This window comes from Tiliqua scincoides, chromosome 7 (genome assembly GCF_035046505.1).
Source record: "Tiliqua scincoides isolate rTilSci1 chromosome 7, rTilSci1.hap2, whole genome shotgun sequence".
In the NCBI taxonomy this organism is placed as follows: domain Eukaryota; kingdom Metazoa; phylum Chordata; class Lepidosauria; order Squamata; family Scincidae; genus Tiliqua; species Tiliqua scincoides.
The window spans coordinates 26,724,383-26,743,911 of NC_089827.1; the positions used below are offsets into that span (position 1 = coordinate 26,724,383).

General features: G+C 44.3%; 1 protein-coding gene across 7 annotated transcripts in view; it reads right to left on the minus strand.

Annotated features, from left to right (window-relative positions):
* SRPK2 (SRSF protein kinase 2) overlaps nt 1–5,011 on the minus strand; it is a 161,501-nt gene extending 156,490 nt beyond the window's left edge. For 6 of the 7 annotated variants that reach the window (XR_010794730.1, XR_010794731.1, XM_066633507.1 and 3 more), the window contains exons 1-2: nt 4,935–5,011; nt 4,718–4,802 (exon numbers count right to left, since the gene is read on the minus strand). Coding sequence is in view for 4 of the 7 variants with exons in the window: in XM_066633507.1 (XP_066489604.1) it covers nt 4,718–4,802; nt 4,935–4,950 (101 nt within the window). In the remaining 3 variants the exon portion in view is untranslated. Of the gene's footprint in view, nt 1–4,717; nt 4,803–4,934 lie in introns of those variants that run through there. The other variant, XM_066633506.1, reaches the window with a different exon arrangement.
* Between the last annotated feature and the right edge of the window lie 14,518 nt (nt 5,012–19,529).

Consider the following 19,529-nt stretch of genomic DNA (forward strand, 5'->3'; position numbering starts at 1 on the left):
ATTATGAGTGCACAATCTAATATATTAAGTCTCAGCAGTCAAATGTGAAAAACTATTCATAAATATAGACTTTTATAAATAAAACAGAGTTCTATAATGTCTCAGACCAACAAAATGTAAAGGGATATAAATCTCAATGTAATCAAAATATACAACTTCGAAAAACATCCAACAAGCTCACAACAAAAAGCTAGTACAGGCAAATACCTTAGCTGGGACTAACAATGTTTCCAGAGGATGCACAGAGTATGGAGAATTGGATTTCCCAAGAAACAGATAAACACTTTTGACACCACACATTTATGGGAGAGCAAGCTCTGCAACGAAGCTCCCTTTGGACAATGGTTTACAATGACTTGGCACCCTGAATCTGATTAATGGCCCAAGCCTATCTGGATCTTGTGCTGCCAGAACTCACATTCTGGCACTGCAAGGCCCTTTGTGGCAGAGCAAAAGCTGGGCTGACATCATGACTTTTCTGACTGCTGCCACAAATGGGCAGAGCTGCAGCATGCACAGCAGCAAATTTTGGAGGCTCCGCCACTCTTGGTAAGTTAGCAGCAAGGGGCAGGATTGGGGGAGTTTCAGGGTGGAGAGGGCAGGAGGAGGATCCCAACAGCATCATCGTGCACCAGGATCATATTATCTCTTTTTGAAAAGGTAAAATCAATTATTTTTATTCCATAAATACACCAGTAATTAACAGTAATAGTAAACAAACCAGTCTCCCTGGCTTTCCTGACTTACAGCCCAGTCCTATCCACCCTCCCAATCCTCCACCCCCTTCAGCAGCCATGCTAAAAATGAGAGTGCTGTATCCAGCAGAGGAAACAGATCAGGAGATTTCGGGACCTCCAAAAGCCTCCCACTCTGCAATATGTCTCATCAGACCTGTACCAGCTCTTTAGAGAGCAAGTCCAAAGAAAGAAAGGGAGCAGGGAGAGTCAAAAAAAAGAGATTTTGATCCAGCATGCATTATCATAGCATTATCAGGATCCTCCTGCAGCCTTCTTGTCACTCCTCCCTCCCCACACAGTTCCACCCCCTCTCTTCCGGAGGATGGCCAACAGATGGGGAGCGGCCAACAGATAGGGAGCGTTGCCAGCTCCCAGATGGCTCCCAAAATGGCTGCCGATGGAGTGCTGTGCATTTTACAAACTCTGTTCCGCTGTTTTACAAACTCTGTTCCACTGTCATAAATGATTGTGCACTACAGCCCAATCCTGGATAGGATTGGGTTGTTCCTTAATTAAGGCTGCAATACTATACAGACTTACCTAGGAGTTAGTCTTCTTCAGTTCAGTGGGGCTTACTTCTGAGTAAGCATGCACAGAATTGCACTGCAAAGTATTGTGGTAGAAACAATGGTAGTTCCTTAGAGCCTGTATGGGTCCATGACCATTTATTCCCTTTGTTCACAGCCTAGGTTCATCAATGCAGGTTTCAATAGAAAAATCAATATCCCTACTTCAATGCTTTTAATTAATTCAGCCAGCATAATCAGGACAACTGCTTTATCTACTATTACTATTAATCACTGAAGCTCTTCCATCTTACTGCACTCGAATTCACCTTTTACTATTTTTCCTCTTCCCTTATCCCTTCATATCCCACACACATGTACACACACCCCTGTCAACTAAGGGTAAATTTCAAGCATCTGATGACTAGGATTCCAGTCCACAGAAGCTTATAGTGGGAAAAAAAACTCTATTACTCTTTAAGGTGCTACAAGCCTCTTTGCTGTTTTTGCTGCAACAGATTAACAGTTACCCATCTGGAGGGTCTTCTTTACAGGGTTGTATGAATTACAACATGACACATACACTTTGAACTGCTGGGAAAAAAAAGATGCTATACAAATGCAAATTACAACCTGATTTGGCTAAATACAAGTACAGCTAAATACAGTCTGATTTGAGAAAGGCAGAGAACTGTATTACAAAAGGGCAATTCACTGACTACTTACCTTGAGACAGTTATCCCCCTTTCCCAAAAGAGAATATTTAATAATAATAATTTCCATTGGCAGAGTTGGAGATATAAAGAAGAAAATGTAGACGAACAAATCACTTCCAAACTGATAAAAAACATAACCAGACAGGAATTCATTTCATCAAAAGGAACTATGACTAGAAAAACTACAGCAAACAGGATTGATTGCACCGTTAATCCTACTTCACACAAAAAGCTATGTCAGATAACTACTAAATCAAGAAGACTAGGCTAGAACCCCTCTCCTTGACATCTAGTTTTCCATGTGGATAGTTTGTGTGAAGGAGCAATCTCTCATTTGAACCCTTAAATACAGTCTGAAGCAGTTCAGTTCAGACATAAGTATTGTATAACAATTCAGTGAAACCTAGGCCACTGGCAGCACAATCCTATGCATATCTACTCAAAAGTGAATCTCGTTTTTAATAGATCTTACTTCCAGGAAAGTGTGTAGAAGATTGCAGCTTGACATTTGGAAAAATGGCACCATGGAAGGCTAGTCTGTTAAGTATTTATTATTTGAATGATTTCACTATATACATGAAACAGACACTTTGGATCCCTCTCCAGGTGAGAAAGGAGGGATAGAAGTATGTAAATAAATAATAAGGAAACAACATCAAACCACAGAGAAGTATATAGCAAGTGATGCCTACATGAAATCCTATAAATACTACAATTAAACCATAAAAGTGTATATACACCATTGGAGGGGCAATTTTATCAATTAGAGGAATACTTATAACACACACATCTACCAAATATAAAAAGGCATACAACTTAGAATCATCTCCTTCCATCAAGGACAAACTTTTCTTTTGCCCATTATAAACCAATTCTGAGTGCTTCCAGACACACTCCTTGTAACACTACCCAGTCATTGCTTTTCTGCTTGCTGTCACATGCAAGATGGCAACTTTCCTTTCACACTGCAGTAGATATAGCATGTTTTGGGGACACAAAAGACTGGCCATTGCCTTTTACCCATCCTGTTTCTGTAACAGTCTGCTGTATCTAGCCACACACACACCTCTCAAAAACAGAACAGTGGCATGCACTAACAAGAGTTCACACATATAAACATTGCATAGTTATCCCACTGTTCCCAAAGTCATAAGTCCTGTTTCAATAAGTATGCTGATTAATGTGTAAAGAATATACAGGTTGACAGATAGATGATGTCATGTGAACCCTTGTAAAGAGTGAATGAACACAGTGTGACAATTCCAGATCACATAGTCCACCCAAAGTGCCTTCTGTGTCATTAATACATGCAATGGAAAGAGGCAAGTGTGGCTCAGTGGATATAGTGCTGGGCTTTAAAACTGAGAAGTCTCAAGTTCAGCAACAGATTTATTGGGAAGCCCTCTGACAAGTCCTTCTTGCTTCATGTTATTTCCTACAAAACAGTGGCCTATTTCACAGAGTTGTTTTCCGAATGAAATAAGGAAGTGCTGTAACCAGCCCTGAGCCTTAGGGCCAGCTATAAGTATAGCACAGGAATGATATTGTATACACAGGAATTAACACGGAAGTGGGGAGAACCACAAGTACACATTGCATACACTGATGGTACAGGAATTAACATGGAAGTGGGGAGAACCACAAGACTTTTGTGGAAGAAGATAGAACAACACATACCCCACATGTATCAACAGAGGTTTAGGGAGGAGTTTCATAAAACATGCAGGGGAGGTACTGAAGTCATCTCAGCATCAAAGTGGGCAGGAAGTGTGCTCCCACCCATGCAAATTGTACACCTTGAGAATGCTCCAGCCTTAAGGTACAGAGGGTTATATGGAGATAGGGTAGCAGCTGGGGGGGGGGGGTCTAAGCCAGCATTAGGAGTGATCAGGACAGAATTTCTCACTGTTCATCCCCCACAATACTACTTCGCATGATCGACCTTCTGCAAGTACAGGTATGCCCCGGTATCCACGGATTCGGTATCCGTAGTTTCAGTTATCCATGGATACCAGGGACACCTCTTAAAAGATAGGGGAACATTTAAAAAATCTTTTTCTACCAAGATTTTTCAAACTTTCCCCTATCTTTTTAAAGACATTCCCCAGAAACCACAGTCTCAGGTATTCAAGCGGGAGTCTGAAACAGAACCCCAGCGGATACCAGAGCATGCCCATACTGCCAGAAGTAACTGGTGATGATCTCACCAGCCTAAGAGAGGCTTCCGTGGGGTCCTACAGCCTCGCACTCAGGGCATTTGCCCCATAGACTAAAACAGTAGGTCCGCAACTGGACAGGAGGGCTTTTTAGAGTGCGTGAAAAACATGCTGCGGAGCTCTGCCCAACGAGCCTCCTACTGGTGCTTGTGTCACTGCTGGGCAGCAGGTATCTGGGGGTTCCACAGGTACATCACCTCAAGAAGTGCTGATGCTGCCTGTGCCACAGGGATGTGTGTTGGATAGGGAGGCAGGTGAGTGCGCTTGCACACCTCACAAGGCGGCGCTTTCCAAAGGACTCCAGCAGGGAGGCTCTGCCTCACCTGCCTCCCCACCCACCGCACATCCCTGCCCCACCGGTTAAGAAACACGCTCTAGAGGGAAACACGTGTCAACCATGTGGCAGGCAGTGTGTGCTCCTATAGACCTGCCACAGGGAGGACCCTGAAGGGGAAGAAGCGACACGTGTTCTCAGTGGGAGCGCAGCCTTGGTCGGTGCCACATCCCCAACACGTCCCGGGCAGGCGCTCCTTGACACTCACTTTTTGTGGTGCTGCGGCTGCTTCTCCTTCCTGCCGGGCGCCGCAGGGTGCTTGGCGCGGCGCCTCCGGGCCTGCAGGGCCAGCACTATGGGGAGAGAAGGAGGCGGGTTATGGGAGCAGCAGGTCGGGCGCCGGTGCGCGGCGGGGAGGGGGAGAAGCTTCGCCAGCAGCGCCTGTGCGCGCTCCAGTGAGGCCACGGCCCACCCAGTCCACTTACCTTTCCGGGAGCTCATACCCCTGGCCCCACCGGCACACACCGCCCTCCTCCCCGGCTTCCTGACCCAACGCCGGGCGCCAGGCAAGGCGGCGCAGCAGCCCCGTTACGAGCTGCGCATGCGCCGTTCCTCCGCGCTCGGCTAGAGGCGGCGCTGGAGCAGGAGGGGTGGTCGCTAGGCAACCAGAAGGAGGCGTAGGCAGAGCTGCAGGAGCTTGGGCTTGCCAAGGCACTGACTTCATGGCCTCTTCATGGCCAAGAGGAGCCCTTGTCAGTCAGGTGGTTGAGTGACAGAAAGATCACAGCCCAATGCTATCCACACTTTCCTGGGAGTAAGCCCCATTGATTCTAATGGGATTTACTTCTGAGTAGACGTGCATAGGATTGGGCTCTGAGGCTGCCATAGTATCCACGCTTTCCTGGGAGTAAGCCCCATTAACTCTAATGGGACTTACTTCTGAGTAGACATGCATAGGATTGGGCTCTAAGCCAGGCCTAAAACTGGGAGTCTCATTGGATTCAACTCATTAAGATTAAATAAATGGAGTCATTTGCAGTCTTTCTCCTGTTGATTAACTCACATTTCAGAACCAGGGATGTGTGGTGGGTGGGGAGGCAGGTGAGGCTGAGCCTCCCCTCCCCTCCTTTCAAATATTCCTTTCAAAAGCACCACTGCAGCTGTGTCAGGAGCTCAAGCACACTTAACCCCCACACTCACAAAATTCCTCTAAGTGACCTGCACACTATCAGTTTTTTGACAATTGACAATCTTTTTTTTTACAATAGTGGTTAGGGAGTCAGACTTAGACCTGAAAGATCAAGGTTCAAATCCCAGTCCTTGGCCATGAAGCTTCTTGGGTGACCTTGGGGCAGTTACTCACTCTCAGCCTCACCTACCTCACAGGGTTGTTGTGAGGACAAAAGGAGGGGAGGAACTGAACTCTGAACTCCACGCTGAACTCCTTGGAGAAAAGGTGGTATAAAAACGTGGAAAATAAATCAATGTGGAAATAAATTGACAAGGCACATCGCACTGCTGCTGAGGGGCTCACATCCTCAAAGGCCCTACTAATAAATTATCCTCCCCCAAACTCCTGTGGCACATCTGTGGACTATTCATGGCACACCAGTTGAAAATCACTATGTATGAAGGCTGATGCAGAAATAAATGGGCTAGTTGTTTAAAGGCGCAATCCTAACCAATTTTACAGCACTGGGGTAAGGCAGTCTGAGCCTGCACATGCCCAATCTTGTCTGATCTTGGAAGCTAAGCAGGGTCAGGCCTGGTTAGTACTTGGATGGGAGACTGCCTGGGAATACCGGGTGCTGTAGGCTTATACCATAGTCTTTCGAGACTGAAGGTTGCCAACCATGTGTGTGGTAAGGCAATGCAACTCCCAGGTAAGGGAACAAACATTCCCTTACCTTGAGGAGGCCTCCATGACTGCTCCCCAATGGCAGGATGCAGCACAGGCAGTATGAAACTTTTTAAATAAAAATCTATATCTCCCCCCCCCCAAAAAAAAATTCTATATTTCCCACTGGAACAGCTATACCAGTGCTAGAAATTTGGTTAGGATTGCACCCTAATGTCCTACAAGACTCACAGCATAATCCTATCAATTTTTACTCAGAAGCAAATTGCACTATGTTCAATGGGGCTTATTTCCAGGTCTAAGATTACCACCTCAGTTGTTTTTGATGTAACAGACAGAGGGTCCAATCCTATCCAGCTTTCCAGCACTGGTGCAGCTGCAATGCAGCCCTAGGGTAAGGGAACAAATGTTCCCTAACATTGAGGAGGCCTCTGTGACTGCATCCCCAACACAGGAAGCAGATCATACCCCATAGGCACAGCTGCACTGGAAAAATTTGATAGGATTGGGCCCTAACAAGGCTACCCCTCTGGAATTTGTTGTCCTGTTGATAAGGTACTTGCAACTTTTATTAGGAATTTACAGTAAAGATGGGAAGGCAAAGGATAATCCACAAGAATGCTAGAACACAAACTGGAACACAGGTATTTCAAATCCAAAAATTACACTCACTCTGAATCTCATATCAACAAACCACAACTTTTGAACAAAAGGCACAGGGTAGATGATCAGAATACACACTCCAGGTACTTTTGCAAAATCAAAACTGATATGTCACACAGAGAACATATACAAAGGGCATGGAGAAGAAAAAGACAGATTTCAGAGCTTATTCACACAATCTGTATACAAAGATTGTTATGACAAGGTTACTTGCAGTTTCCTGGTAACAGCAGAAAGACATTCATTATGTTTCAATCAAAATATTTATTAGTGATCTTGGGTCCACATTAAGTTGTGGGGCATATGATTCGCACACAGAAGCTCCTGGATTCAATCACGGGCATCTCAAGTAGTTAACAGTAGCAAGGCCCTTCTGCTAATCAGACAGTATTGGGCTACCTGGACTAACAGCCTGATTTAACATAAATGCAGAATCCTATGACAATGCCAGCCCTAGGATACAAGGTAGTCTAATCAGGGCCTAGGACAGGGGGGTAAAGGGGGTAATTTGTACCCAGGCCTGGGGTCCAAAAGGGGGCCCTGGAACCAGAGGAGGGGGCCCTGGGTCTTACAGGTTCATGAGAGCTCAGCATAGCCAACCAGCCTCCCAAACCTTCCCCACGCTCCCTGTGAGCTTTCTGTTTAACCAAAAGGAGATATACTCAGAGGGGGAGCCTTCCACTACAAAGAACAACATGATGATGAGAAACAATGTTAATTATTTCTCCTTATCTGTATTGTTAATTCTTTCTCAACTGCATTATAGCATAAACAAATATGTTCAAATCAAATGTACTTACGTATCCTCTTTTATTTATTTATATTTATTCTGCCCCCCTGTTGCTGCCCTCCCACCTCATTTACCCCCTCCCTGTTTGGGAAAGGGCCCAAAAGTAACTTTGTACCCCCTGATAAAATTCTTCTCAAATGTCCTGAGTCTAATTATTAATGTGGCAACTCCTCCCAGGTATTCTGGGTGATCTTGCAAAATCCAAGAAGGGAAGTCACATAGAAAACATGTAAGAGAGGCTTAAGAAGGGCATGGAGAAGAAAAAGTAGCTAAAACCAGACAGATTGCAGAGCTTATTCATGCATTCAGTATACAACTATTGTTATCATGAGGTTACTTGCAGCTCTTATTTAGAGTTTGTTCTGACATACAACAGTCACATTCAGCATTTTTCACTACCTCTGTCCAGATCTCTTGCTCTGAGTGACTGCCAAAACCTGCCTGTGAAATTGTTGTTTTTGCCTGGCAGAATAGCCAAAAGAGGGCACCCCACACACAGTCGTAAACTAATAATGAACTAAAGAATTGACAATTTGATGCTCTTTAATTGTATGCCAACCTCTGTCACCTGAGGCAGACTAAGAGGGCTGACTTAAGGTCACCAGTGCCTGAGGCCCCTCCCCTTACCAGGTGATACACCCACCTTCCAGTGGAAGCAAGTGGGGGACTGAGGTAGTCACCCCCTACCAACCTACTGTCTGAGGCGACTGCTTCAGTTGGCCTCATGGATGAGCTGACCCTCCAGACTACACTGCCTAATAGTAGGACTTAGCCTTAATTATAACCCAAGGAAAGGTCAAATTAGATGAGATTATAGGAAATCTGCACATCTCCAAGGAATTCAGATTTAACACTTTCAGTATTAATAGATACCCCTTCCCCTCTATTATATTGTTAAATTGAGGGTTCATGAAATAATAATATTATATAATAATTAGTATACATATAAATATAAAAAGTCATAGTATTTGTACATAATTGGTTAATTCTCACTGCACAATGGTATGCATAGCTATTAAAGAGTAATGGGACTTATGATGCAATCCTAGGCAGCTGTGTACCAGCAGAGTGCGTGCTATACCAGTACTAGCTGTTACAAAAGTGCCGTAAAGCATTTTGCGATGGCATAGCAGTCTGCCGCACTGGCAGGAAGGCCCACACCAGTCCATGCTTGCTGGCACAACGAGCAGCGTATGCCAGATGCCATAAATTCCTTAGAGGTAGCGGAGGGGTAGGGAAGGGCCAGAATAGGGAAGGGGTGGAACAGGGAGGGGAAGGCGGTGACAGGGGTGGGTGAATCAGGTCTGGGAGGAGGTGGGATTGGCAGCACTGGCACACACTGCATACAATCCCCCTTCCCGGGCCCTATCCACCAACATGGGGCAACACTGACTTGCACCAGTGATTGAGCTAGCGCAGGTCCGAGTTGCCCCATTGTGCAGTCTGGGGGACGAATGTCCCCTTACCTCAGGGAGACCTCCTGCCTGCTAAATTCTCCTGTGGGATGCAGGACAAGCCGAACCGGTGCTGCTGCATCAGTGTGGAGGACTTTGTGCTGGAATGGGCTGCCTGTCCCAGGTATATGTGTATAGGATTGCAGCCTTACAGCCCAATCTTAACTAAAGTCATGTGCTGCAATTCAGTGGTGCCAGTGCAGCCTCCACTGCATCCAGCATGGGAAGAGAGGCTGCTGGAGATCTCTCCAACATTTCAGACATTTCTCACCTTGCCCTGGGGTGAGTCCCAGCAGCTGCTATGGGGTTATGCAGGCCTGAACTAGCAACATCACTGGCGCAAGTCTGAGCTGCCTCATTTCAGGAACTCGGAAGGAGATAAGGATATAGCGGTAGCCACTGCCACCACCACCACTTCCTCCTGGGTCTGATCCACCCCATCTCCATTCTCCCTCACCCATTATACCCCCTCCCTGCCACCATTCTGCCCTCCCCCACCCTTCCACTGGCCCTTGGAGAATCTATCTGCTGTGGTGGGTGCAAGCCCTCAACTGGTGCTGGCAGGCTGGCGCAGGCCTTAGCACCAGCGCTGCAATTGTCTATGCTACTTCAACATGCCTTATGGTACATTTGCAACCGTGTGTGTGCTTGTTCTGCTGATGCAAGGCACAATAGGATTGAGCCATCCGTTGTGGACTACAATATTGATTAAAGCAGGATGCTTCATAAAACCATCTTGGATGTATAAGCAGCTTGGCGGCGGCAGCCAGAAGCAATAATCAACAACAGACACAGACTTTAAGGCTCAGTCATCCTCAAGCCACTAAAGCTGTTGCACTTTAGTTCAGAAAATGTTTTTCTTTTGTTAAGGGGCTAATGGCTTCAGGAATTTCATGTTCAGAACATTGCTAATTACTGCAGCCCATATTCTCTTTTACTTTAAAGCTGTGCTGTTTAAAAATATTGATAATAACTCAAAATGTTATTAGCCTAGTTTTTATGTCAAATTTAAGTTATGGTCCAGCATTTTTTCCAGATCCCTGAAGAATACAATCCAAAGGGACAATCTTTCCACTAAATAACCCAAACTAAGCCCAGTCTATTTTAAAATCAATACAGCCATCTTGGAGTTGTCTGGCATATGACAATAGCCCAGCAGTTTCCACTACTAAAGCATCATTCTGGGTAAAACTGCCCTTCCCACTCACCCCTTTCCACTAATTACCTTGTTTACTTCATAAGTGAGAACATACAGAAATTATACATTTAACCAGTTTAATTACTATTCTGTGAGAGGGCTTGGGTTATCTAGCCTTCACAACAGAAGTCTAACCTTCACAAAACAACAGTGCAGAGTTCCTTAGAGGAACCCACAACAGTTAAATTTATTTAAAATGGGTCCTCATTTTCTGTATCATTGCATTCCAAATCATACGGCTACTGCAAATATCAAACATTTATCGATGTCCATTCCCTGCCTGTAAAATAACCTAGCTCAGAGGGTTGGTGAGAGGATGAAACATCATGGCCACAACCCCAACACAAGTATGCTATAAGCCTGTCAGAATTAATAGACTCAAGTGTGCTTAACTCTGTGTGAGGTTGTGGCTGTTGATCATAAGTGCTCTGAACATAAAGATACTGTGTAAACACATTTTAAGAACTGTTCGGCCTTCCTATTATTTTGTTGACAGACCTCAATCCGAAAGGCCACGTGATGTGCTCCAGTGCTCTGCCTTTCCTAAAAAAATCTAGCCATGCTGCCAAACAAGCTGCACTTGAAGCTCAAAAGAACTTCAGAATCAGCTTGCAGTTCAATGCAAGGAATTAAAAAAAAAGAAAAAGAAAAACTCTAGTGCACAAGCATTCCTGTACAAATCTAAAGGGGCTCTTGGATCATGGTCACAGGATTTACTTAGTGACCAATCAGGCATCAAGTACAAAGGAAGGTTTCTTAAATAAAACAGGATCCTCATTAGCATGCCAGTCCAATACTCTTCTCTTCCACAGTCTCCCTTTCCCTCATTTCCCATGCCCATTCAATGTAATTAAGTAGCAATGTACTTCTATACACACAAAATACAGTAGTTTGCCCTTTTCATTTTAGCAGCTTGCTGCATGCTTTCAGTTATGTTACTTTAACCCAATTTGAACAACTCATTTGACACATTTGGTTAAAGCTCTGTGTTTAAGACATCAATACCAATCATATTTATGTTTTATTTAAAACAAAGAGGACTAGCTACTCCATTGTACAAGTTCATTTTATATTTGGGCTGGTCCAAAAAAATAAACTGTAGTTTTGTAATACAGAGGTGAAAAAACACTGACAAATGTGAGAATCTGCTGGCAAGATTTAACTTTTAAAAGCAAATAAAATTGCACATTGAAAAAGTGTGTTGCTGGCGATTTACTGTGTCTCTTCCAAAAAAAAAAAAAATACACAACTGATATTTTAAATAGACAAGGGAAAAGACATAGACTGAAATCCTATACACACTTATCTAGGTGTAAGTCCCATTGGACTCAATGAGACTTACTTCTGAGTAGATTAAGTATAGGCTTGTGTTGATATTGTGCTGATTATGCAGAACTACTCTTAGGATTGATTTTTAATTTTTAAAAAGTGCATAAAATGCCTCTAGGAAAGTAAATATATGGCAGTAAATTAAACAAATTTGATAAGCATCATGATGAAAGTAAAAACAGTATAAAACCATGCCTATGCAGACGGCAGCTGCAATCCTGCAATGTACGAAATATCCTACTGAATTTAGTGGTATTTACTTCTCAGTAAGCATGCCTAGAATTGTGCTGTAATTTAAACAAAAGTGGTTTGGGAGGTGGACTTAGACCTGGAAGATCCAGGTTCAAGTCCCCTCTCAGCCACAAAGCTTCCTGGGTGACCTTGGGCCAGTCACTTTCTCTCAGCCTCACCTACCTCACAGGGTTGTTGTGAGGACAAAAGGAGGGGAGCAGCTGTGCACACTGCCCTGAGCTCTCTGGAGAAAGGGCGGTATAAAAATGTAAAAAAATAAATAATAATAAACAAAAAATCAAATACAGTGCAAGAACTGAAGGGACATGCTGTACAAAGAAAGTGGGTCGTTCAATCATTTACTCTGCCATGGGTATGTATAGCGGTATAAATTTCTGATTCTTCCTATGATGACCAGCATGAGTTCATGGCTGTTTGGGAATCCTAAGAACATTGCGAAAGGGGCAAAGAGAACCTGTGTCCTCACCCTCTCCACATCCTGAAAAAGTCCCTTGTACAATGATCCTGTTCAGTGCAAGGCTTTTTCGAAGTGCCAGTGTAGCAGCACTAATGCTTGTTCTGCCTCAGCACAGGGGGAAGGGCCATCTCCCAGCAATGGAGAGAGCCTTAAATGTCCAGAGATTGAATCCACATTTCCATCACCCCGATCAGTGCTAGGTTGCTGGGGGCCCTGGGCCAATGTCCTGCACTGAGGCTTCCATGGCAGCATCACTCATCGCTGATGGTGCATTGGGCACTCCCACTGTCACCAGTAAGAAGCATTCAGGGAGGGGAGTCAGTCTGACCTGGCAGGCCCTCTGATAGGCATTGACTCTTGGCTGGTGCCTGACTCAACCAACACTTCATGCCACTTCCAGTCCCTGTCAGGTGCAACAGCCTGCACTCCTTGGATCAGGACATACCCTGGTCAGGAGTTCACCTTAAATGACGGCTGTCCATGTGTTTTTTACAACTGTCCAGATTTGCTGTTCCTTTCCTTACCTGGTGATAGTGGCTTCACCCTGTCTCAAGACAGAGTTGCTAAGGTGGTGATTTTCAACCTTTTTCACCTCATTACACACTGACAAGGCACTAAAATTGTCAAGGCACACCATCAGGTTTTTGCCAATTGACAAGGCACATCGTGCTGCCAGTGCGGGGCTCACAACCCCATTTGCCCTACTAATAAATGATCTTTCCCCAAATTCCTGTGGCACACCTGTGGACCACTCGCGGCACACCAGTGTGCCACTGCACAGTGGTTGAAAATGGCTGTGCTAAAAAAATGAGCCTCTTCCCCAAGTCTAAGCCAAATGCTTAAATGCTGAGCTACCAGTGTTCGGCTTTGTTTGGTTACATCACCATTCATTAATTACATCACCTGCGTTGTGATTCTCAGATCAAAGTTTATCTTGAATGAGTTACTTATGCTGCTATAATCACAGAGTTATGCATGCAGAATTGAATACTAATACGAAGGAAGAAATTGAAATAATTTCTTCTGTCTATACTGCTGTCAGGGTGGTGTCAGGATCATTTACAATGAGCAGCTACTGAAAGTTCATGCCCATCAGAGTGCCCATTTGTCCAGGCCAAACCCAATACCAATGACCACAGGAACACACAACGTACATTTGGGGGCCCAGTACAGGGATTTGCCCCAGGGCCCTCAGTGGTGCAAGGACTATTACCTAAAATCTAGTGTGGAAGATGGAGGGAAATAATTTGAATTCTTAAATCATAAAAAAATAATAAGTTATTTTCAGCTGGTGTGCCATGGCACATTGGTGCACTATTAAAAGTCTGCAGATGTGCTGTGGGAGTTCTGAGCACAGCAGGAGGTCTTGGGCCCACTCTGACTAAAGCTGCAGAACAATCTTTATGGGATATAATAAAGTGCCAGAGTTCTGTTTCTCTGAACTAGGTACCCAAACAGTGTTGTTAAATAATGAACTACTACAGTATAGCACTGTTGATATTGGAAAATTAGATAGAAAAATTAGTTGCTTGGTTGGAAGGGGCCTGAAGCTTCTCTTGTTCAATCATCTTTAAATTCTGTCAGATTCTACACACCGAAGATCAAAAAATTTTATTTTACACACAACAGTTGCACAACAAACAGAGAAAAAAAGCCAAGCTCTTAGGCAGTTGTGAATTGTAAGATCATCATAGGAACTTTTCCACTACCACAACAACATAATTCTCACCATAGTAAGTATAATTACCTCCTGATTCTCTAGAGATCTAATTTCCAACAATGGGAATATTAATCGACCATTCCGTGGGTATTACGCAACCAACAAGGAAACAGCAAATAAAACAGGCCTCTCAATGCCATTTCCTTACCTCTGGCATCACATGGTTATATATATGAAGAAAAGTAGATGGTATTGCTGTTATTTTTCTTTTTGGCATTTTGATACTAACTCCTTGCCAGAAAACATGGACTACCTACTTTAAAAGATGTATTAGCTTTCCCCAGGGATTATGACAGGTCAGAGCACAGTTTAGTCGCAAACTCCTCATCTCCTTTGTGACCTCATATTGTGGTTATGCACATATTGTGGTTATGCTAAGATCATAGTTGAAGAAGGAGCAGAAGTGGCCCAAGGCATCTGGATGCAGAAAATCCAATAGCAGTCTGCATGGCAGTTAAAATATGATAAATAAAAAAAATATAAATGTTCGCTGTTCCCTTTATTGGTGCTCAAAAATTTCCTTCTTCAAATCAGTCACTTTACCCTGCCTAACAGTTAGTTCTGGCCCTGGGGAAATGTTTTAACATGTGGTTTGTAATGGAGGTGAAGCTCCTCCTGTCACATGAGTACAACCCCCTTTGCCTCACATACCATTTTGTTTACAAATTTGTTTGGTTTGTACACTGCTCTGCAGAGGCACCATTTTGATGGTTCTCTAATTGCTTACTTCTGTGCATCCCTAGCAAACCATTGCCATAGTCAGGATCTGTCAGGGCCAGCCCAATTTAAAATTTTTTTGCAGGGGGCTACTATAGGCAAATTGTAATTTTTTCCTGTCATCTCTGTACAGTTATTCCCTTGTCCAGGCCTGCTACTGGAGCTCAGAAGGATATAAGCCATGTCCCTGGAATGTAAGGGCCATCATCTCCCAGTGCTTGTGTGCACTTCTTCTAAAACGGAGGGCATCAGCTCCCACTCCTAACACATTGATTTATCTTGATCTTTATATAATGTCTTTCCAAATAAAAGTCCCAAATGGTCTAAAACTCCCAAAAACACTTCAGAGAAGGAAAACCCATCAGTGTGCTATGTACACAGCTAGAGTAGGCATCCTAGGAGGTTGCCTCATTTATGGTTCTATGCAGTGCTTTTTTTGTGAAAAAAAAGGTGCAGGAACTCACAACTTGTTAATCTTTTATTTATTTATTTATTTATTTATTTATTAACCATTTTTTATTGGAGAAATAAAATATTTTTATGTGCTTCCCCCCTAAAGATGAACTTATTTCTGAGTAGACATGCATAGGATTGGGCTGTCAATCTCCATATCCCCTTCCCCTTAGCTACTTTTTCTACACAAGGGGAAAAATACTGTACAGGTGCACTTGTAGCGTGTAGTATGTAGTGTGGCACTACTTTGAGGAGAGGAAGCAGTGAATGGATTCCAAAAAATGGCTTACATGAGTTCCATGTAGCAAAATTACTCTAAGCAACTGTGGGAGTAAGAACAAAAAAGGAATTCTTACATGAGAGGGGTCCTTAGGTGCACATAGAAACAGCTATTTTTGCAAACAAGCGATTAAATATGGTTTAATTCAGATATCAGAATACTTTTTGGGAAGGCGCTTGGCATGCAATTGTATGTTCTCTGCTGCCCTGAGCAGCTGCTTTGCATTGCTAGAGAGGAGCTACAAACACTGGCTGGCGGAGGGCATGCTTGTGGGGGAAGGACGAGGAAGATCTCTGGCAAGGCTGGACAGCATGTTGTACACACGTAGAATCCCTTTTTACCTGCCCTTAGCATATGAAAACGGGTGCAGATATATATCTCTGCCAGGATTAAGAGCCCAATCCTAGGTATGTCTACTCTGAAGTAAGTCTCGTTCTAGTCAATGGAGCTTACTCCCAGGAAAGTGCCTAGGATTGCAACCTAAGAGCCCAATCCTATGCATGTCTATTCAGAAGTCCACTTTAGTCAATGGGGCTTACTGTGGATAGGATGGCAGCCTTAGAGTCCAATCCTGTGCCTGTCTACTCTGCCTCTGTTTTGCTTCTCCCCCCTCCTGGAATGCCTCCGAAGGGGAGGGGCCCCTGCAAAAAGGTGCTGGAACTCCGTCCCCCCCGCGTTCCATTAGAAAAAAAGCCCTGGTTCTATGGTTAAGACAGCCCCAGAGGCTGCAGAGTCACCTAAACTAGGGGTTTTCCGCCTTCCCCCATACCATTTTCATAGGTACTTTTTAAAGTACCACTGACACCAGAATCAGCTGCTATATGCAAAAGTGGACAGCTTGCCCCATACAGGGTGACCAGATGTCCTCTTTTTCCAAGACATGTCCTCTTTTTTAGCCTTATGTCCTGGAAAAGAACTTAAATGTCTTCCTTTACCCTGTGAGTGGTCCCCTGCAGGCAGCGCATAGCCTTCTTGTAATGAATAAATTACGGGCATAATCCTAACCCCTTATGTCAGTGCTTTCCAGCACTGACTTAAGGGCAATGTACCTCTGAGGTAAGGGAACAAACATTCCCTTACTTTGAGGAGGCCTCCGTGAGTGAAACCCAACAGAGGGTTCCAGTATATGTCCCATTGGCACCACTATGCCAGTGCTGGAAAGCACTGACATAAGGGGTTAGGATTGTGCCCTACATGTAATAAATTATATGTAATATAGATTTAAATTTAATAAGTAATACAGTGTTTAACTACATGAAATCAATATACAAGTGTTTTTAGATTTTTTTGTCATTTCCTACATTTTTATTGGATGTCCTACATTTTGGGGTGCCTTGTTCTCTTTTGTGGTTATGACATCTGGTCACCCTAGCCCCATAGTTCACCATGCAAGAGAAAGCCAGTTTGGTTGGTACTGCTTACTGATCTCTTATCTGCTTTGCACTCTTCCTGCCAAACCTGCACCTTTTTTGAAGGATAAGACTGCGACACACACACACATTGCAGCCTGTGCTCTGCTGCCCCATTCCCAGTTGGAGCCACAACAGGCAGAGGTGACAAGGACCACCTGCCACATTGTGAAGTATCACCAGTGGTACACATGCGAATGGTTGAAAAGAACCAGACATGGCATTCTGGATTTGCTTGGCACTGGGGTTGAGTGCGGCATATATGGAAGACATAGGGACAGTTGCAAGGGAAGTACTCAAGTACACATCTTACAAGATATAAGAGCATCCAAAACACAAAAAGGAAATGCCACTAGGTGCAGAAAATATTTATTGATGTTCTAACAAAAGATGCTTATTATTCTTCATCAGAGAAATAGTTCAAAATGCAATGTAAACGTTTTCTGAAAAAGATTGTCAAAGGGCGCAATCCTAACCCACTTTCCTGCACTGACATCAGGGCAATGCAACTTTGAGGTAAGTGAACAAACATGCCATACCTTGAGGAGGCCTCCGTAACTGCCCCCCAACTACAGGATGCGGCACATGCCCCACTGGCACAATTATGTCAGTGCTGGAAAGTTGGTTAGCGTTGCGCCCTAAATCTGACACCACCGCTATGATCCTTGTGAATGCTCACCATAGTGTTGACTTTCAGCATAAGCAGTTGTAGGTTAGCAGCAGTGCTAGGGCTGAGGATAAGAATAGGCCCTCAGTTTGGCTGTACTTGTCGTAAGAGGTGACTAAACAGCCACCGGGTAGATGGGACTCGTCAGCCTGGGAAGGCAGCTCATCTGAGAGAAGGAAAACTCTGATCCCAAACCTCCACTGCCTTATGGCTACATCCAGTTATGGAAAAGGCTTCAGGAGTCAACCTCGAGGCAAAATCTGGAGCTGGAGTCCCTGAGGCAGTTCATGGTTGAACACAGTCATGTTCTGCAACTCCTGCGATGCCGCTGGAACCAACCGTATTGGCTTCTGCCTTTCCACTGGACCATTCCAGCGACGTGGAGAGGGGGGATTTGCTGCACGGGTAACAGTCTATCCTCCATATCTACTCTACCCAGGCTTCGCGCACTGGAGAGGAAACTCTGTTCCAGAACCACCATTCAGAGCGCAATACCATAGTCTTCCGAGACTGAAGGATGCCAACATGCATACTAGGTCATTTGACACCCGGGGCCCATAAATTTTTGTCACTCCCCATATGACAAAATTAATAAAGGTGCCTGCCAGGATGGGGAGTGAAATCGGGTGACAGTTAGAATGGGAGCCCAGGTCTACCCAGCAGGTAGATCTGGGTTCCAAGTCTGGATGGGAGCCCAGGTCTACCTGCCTGGAAAAGGTGGCTCCAGAGGGCAGTCAGAATGGGAGCCCAGGTCAACCTGGCCAGTAGATCTGAACTCAGAGTCCGGACAGGCGCCCAGGTCTATCCACCCAGTAAATCTTGGCCACAAAGTTCAACCAGGAGCCCAGGTCTACCTGTCTGGTCTACCTGGGCTCTGAAATTAAAGCAGTGCTCATGCTACCCCAAACACAAAACTAGATTCAACCCTGATGTCACACCCCCCCCCCGGGGTGTCACCTTGCTAACATCTTATTGGTTCCATGCTGTGACATAATATCTCAATTGCTCTTTGAACAATCTGTCTCATTTATCTGTTCTGAGTTAAGAAAATTGCACTTTTTGTTGCATTTTTGTTTTCTGTTTTTTTGGTCATAACTTTTGATAGAATTCAGATATTTCACTCAGGTTTGTTTTATTGCATTCTGCTGTAAATTACACATCGAATGGTGTATAACATGATGGTATTATTCCTAACAACCGCGATTTTAATGATTTTGGTCACCAGTGGTGTCACACCCCCTCCGAGGGTGACACCAGGGTGTACCGCACCCCCCGCCCACACTAGCTACTAATTATAGTCTATTTTTCCACATTCTGCAAGCATGCGTCCCATGCTTTTCTTCAGCTATCTGAAAGTGAAACCAGTGAACCCACATCATTTCTTCCTCCCCTTTCTTTTGATTCAGGCATATCATTAACATACTATTCTTCATCATTCTTTAGGAGAAGACAGTGATGGTATTCTCAGAGAGGCTCACTGAGATGGAAGTGTCTATTCTATAATATAAATGCTTCATAATGGGTATCTCATTGCAGAGCATTCCTTCTTGACAGAACTTAATGGAAGGAAGTCTCGACAATGCTCGATATTAACATGGCAGCCCTTTGGATAGCTTCATGGTCTACAGGCTGGGAACTACTATGCCATCTTGCCCTTCCTCGCTTGTGTGCTTCTCCTTTCAGTCCTGAAATGCCAATCATCTAGAGCAGCAGTGTATCTATCATATGCTCTGCTGTAGGACAATGGGGGCAGAGGGGGTGGCAGTATATGAGATTTGGGGGGGGGGCATTTTTCTACATCCCATTGTTTTCTATGGTTTTCTGATCATAAAG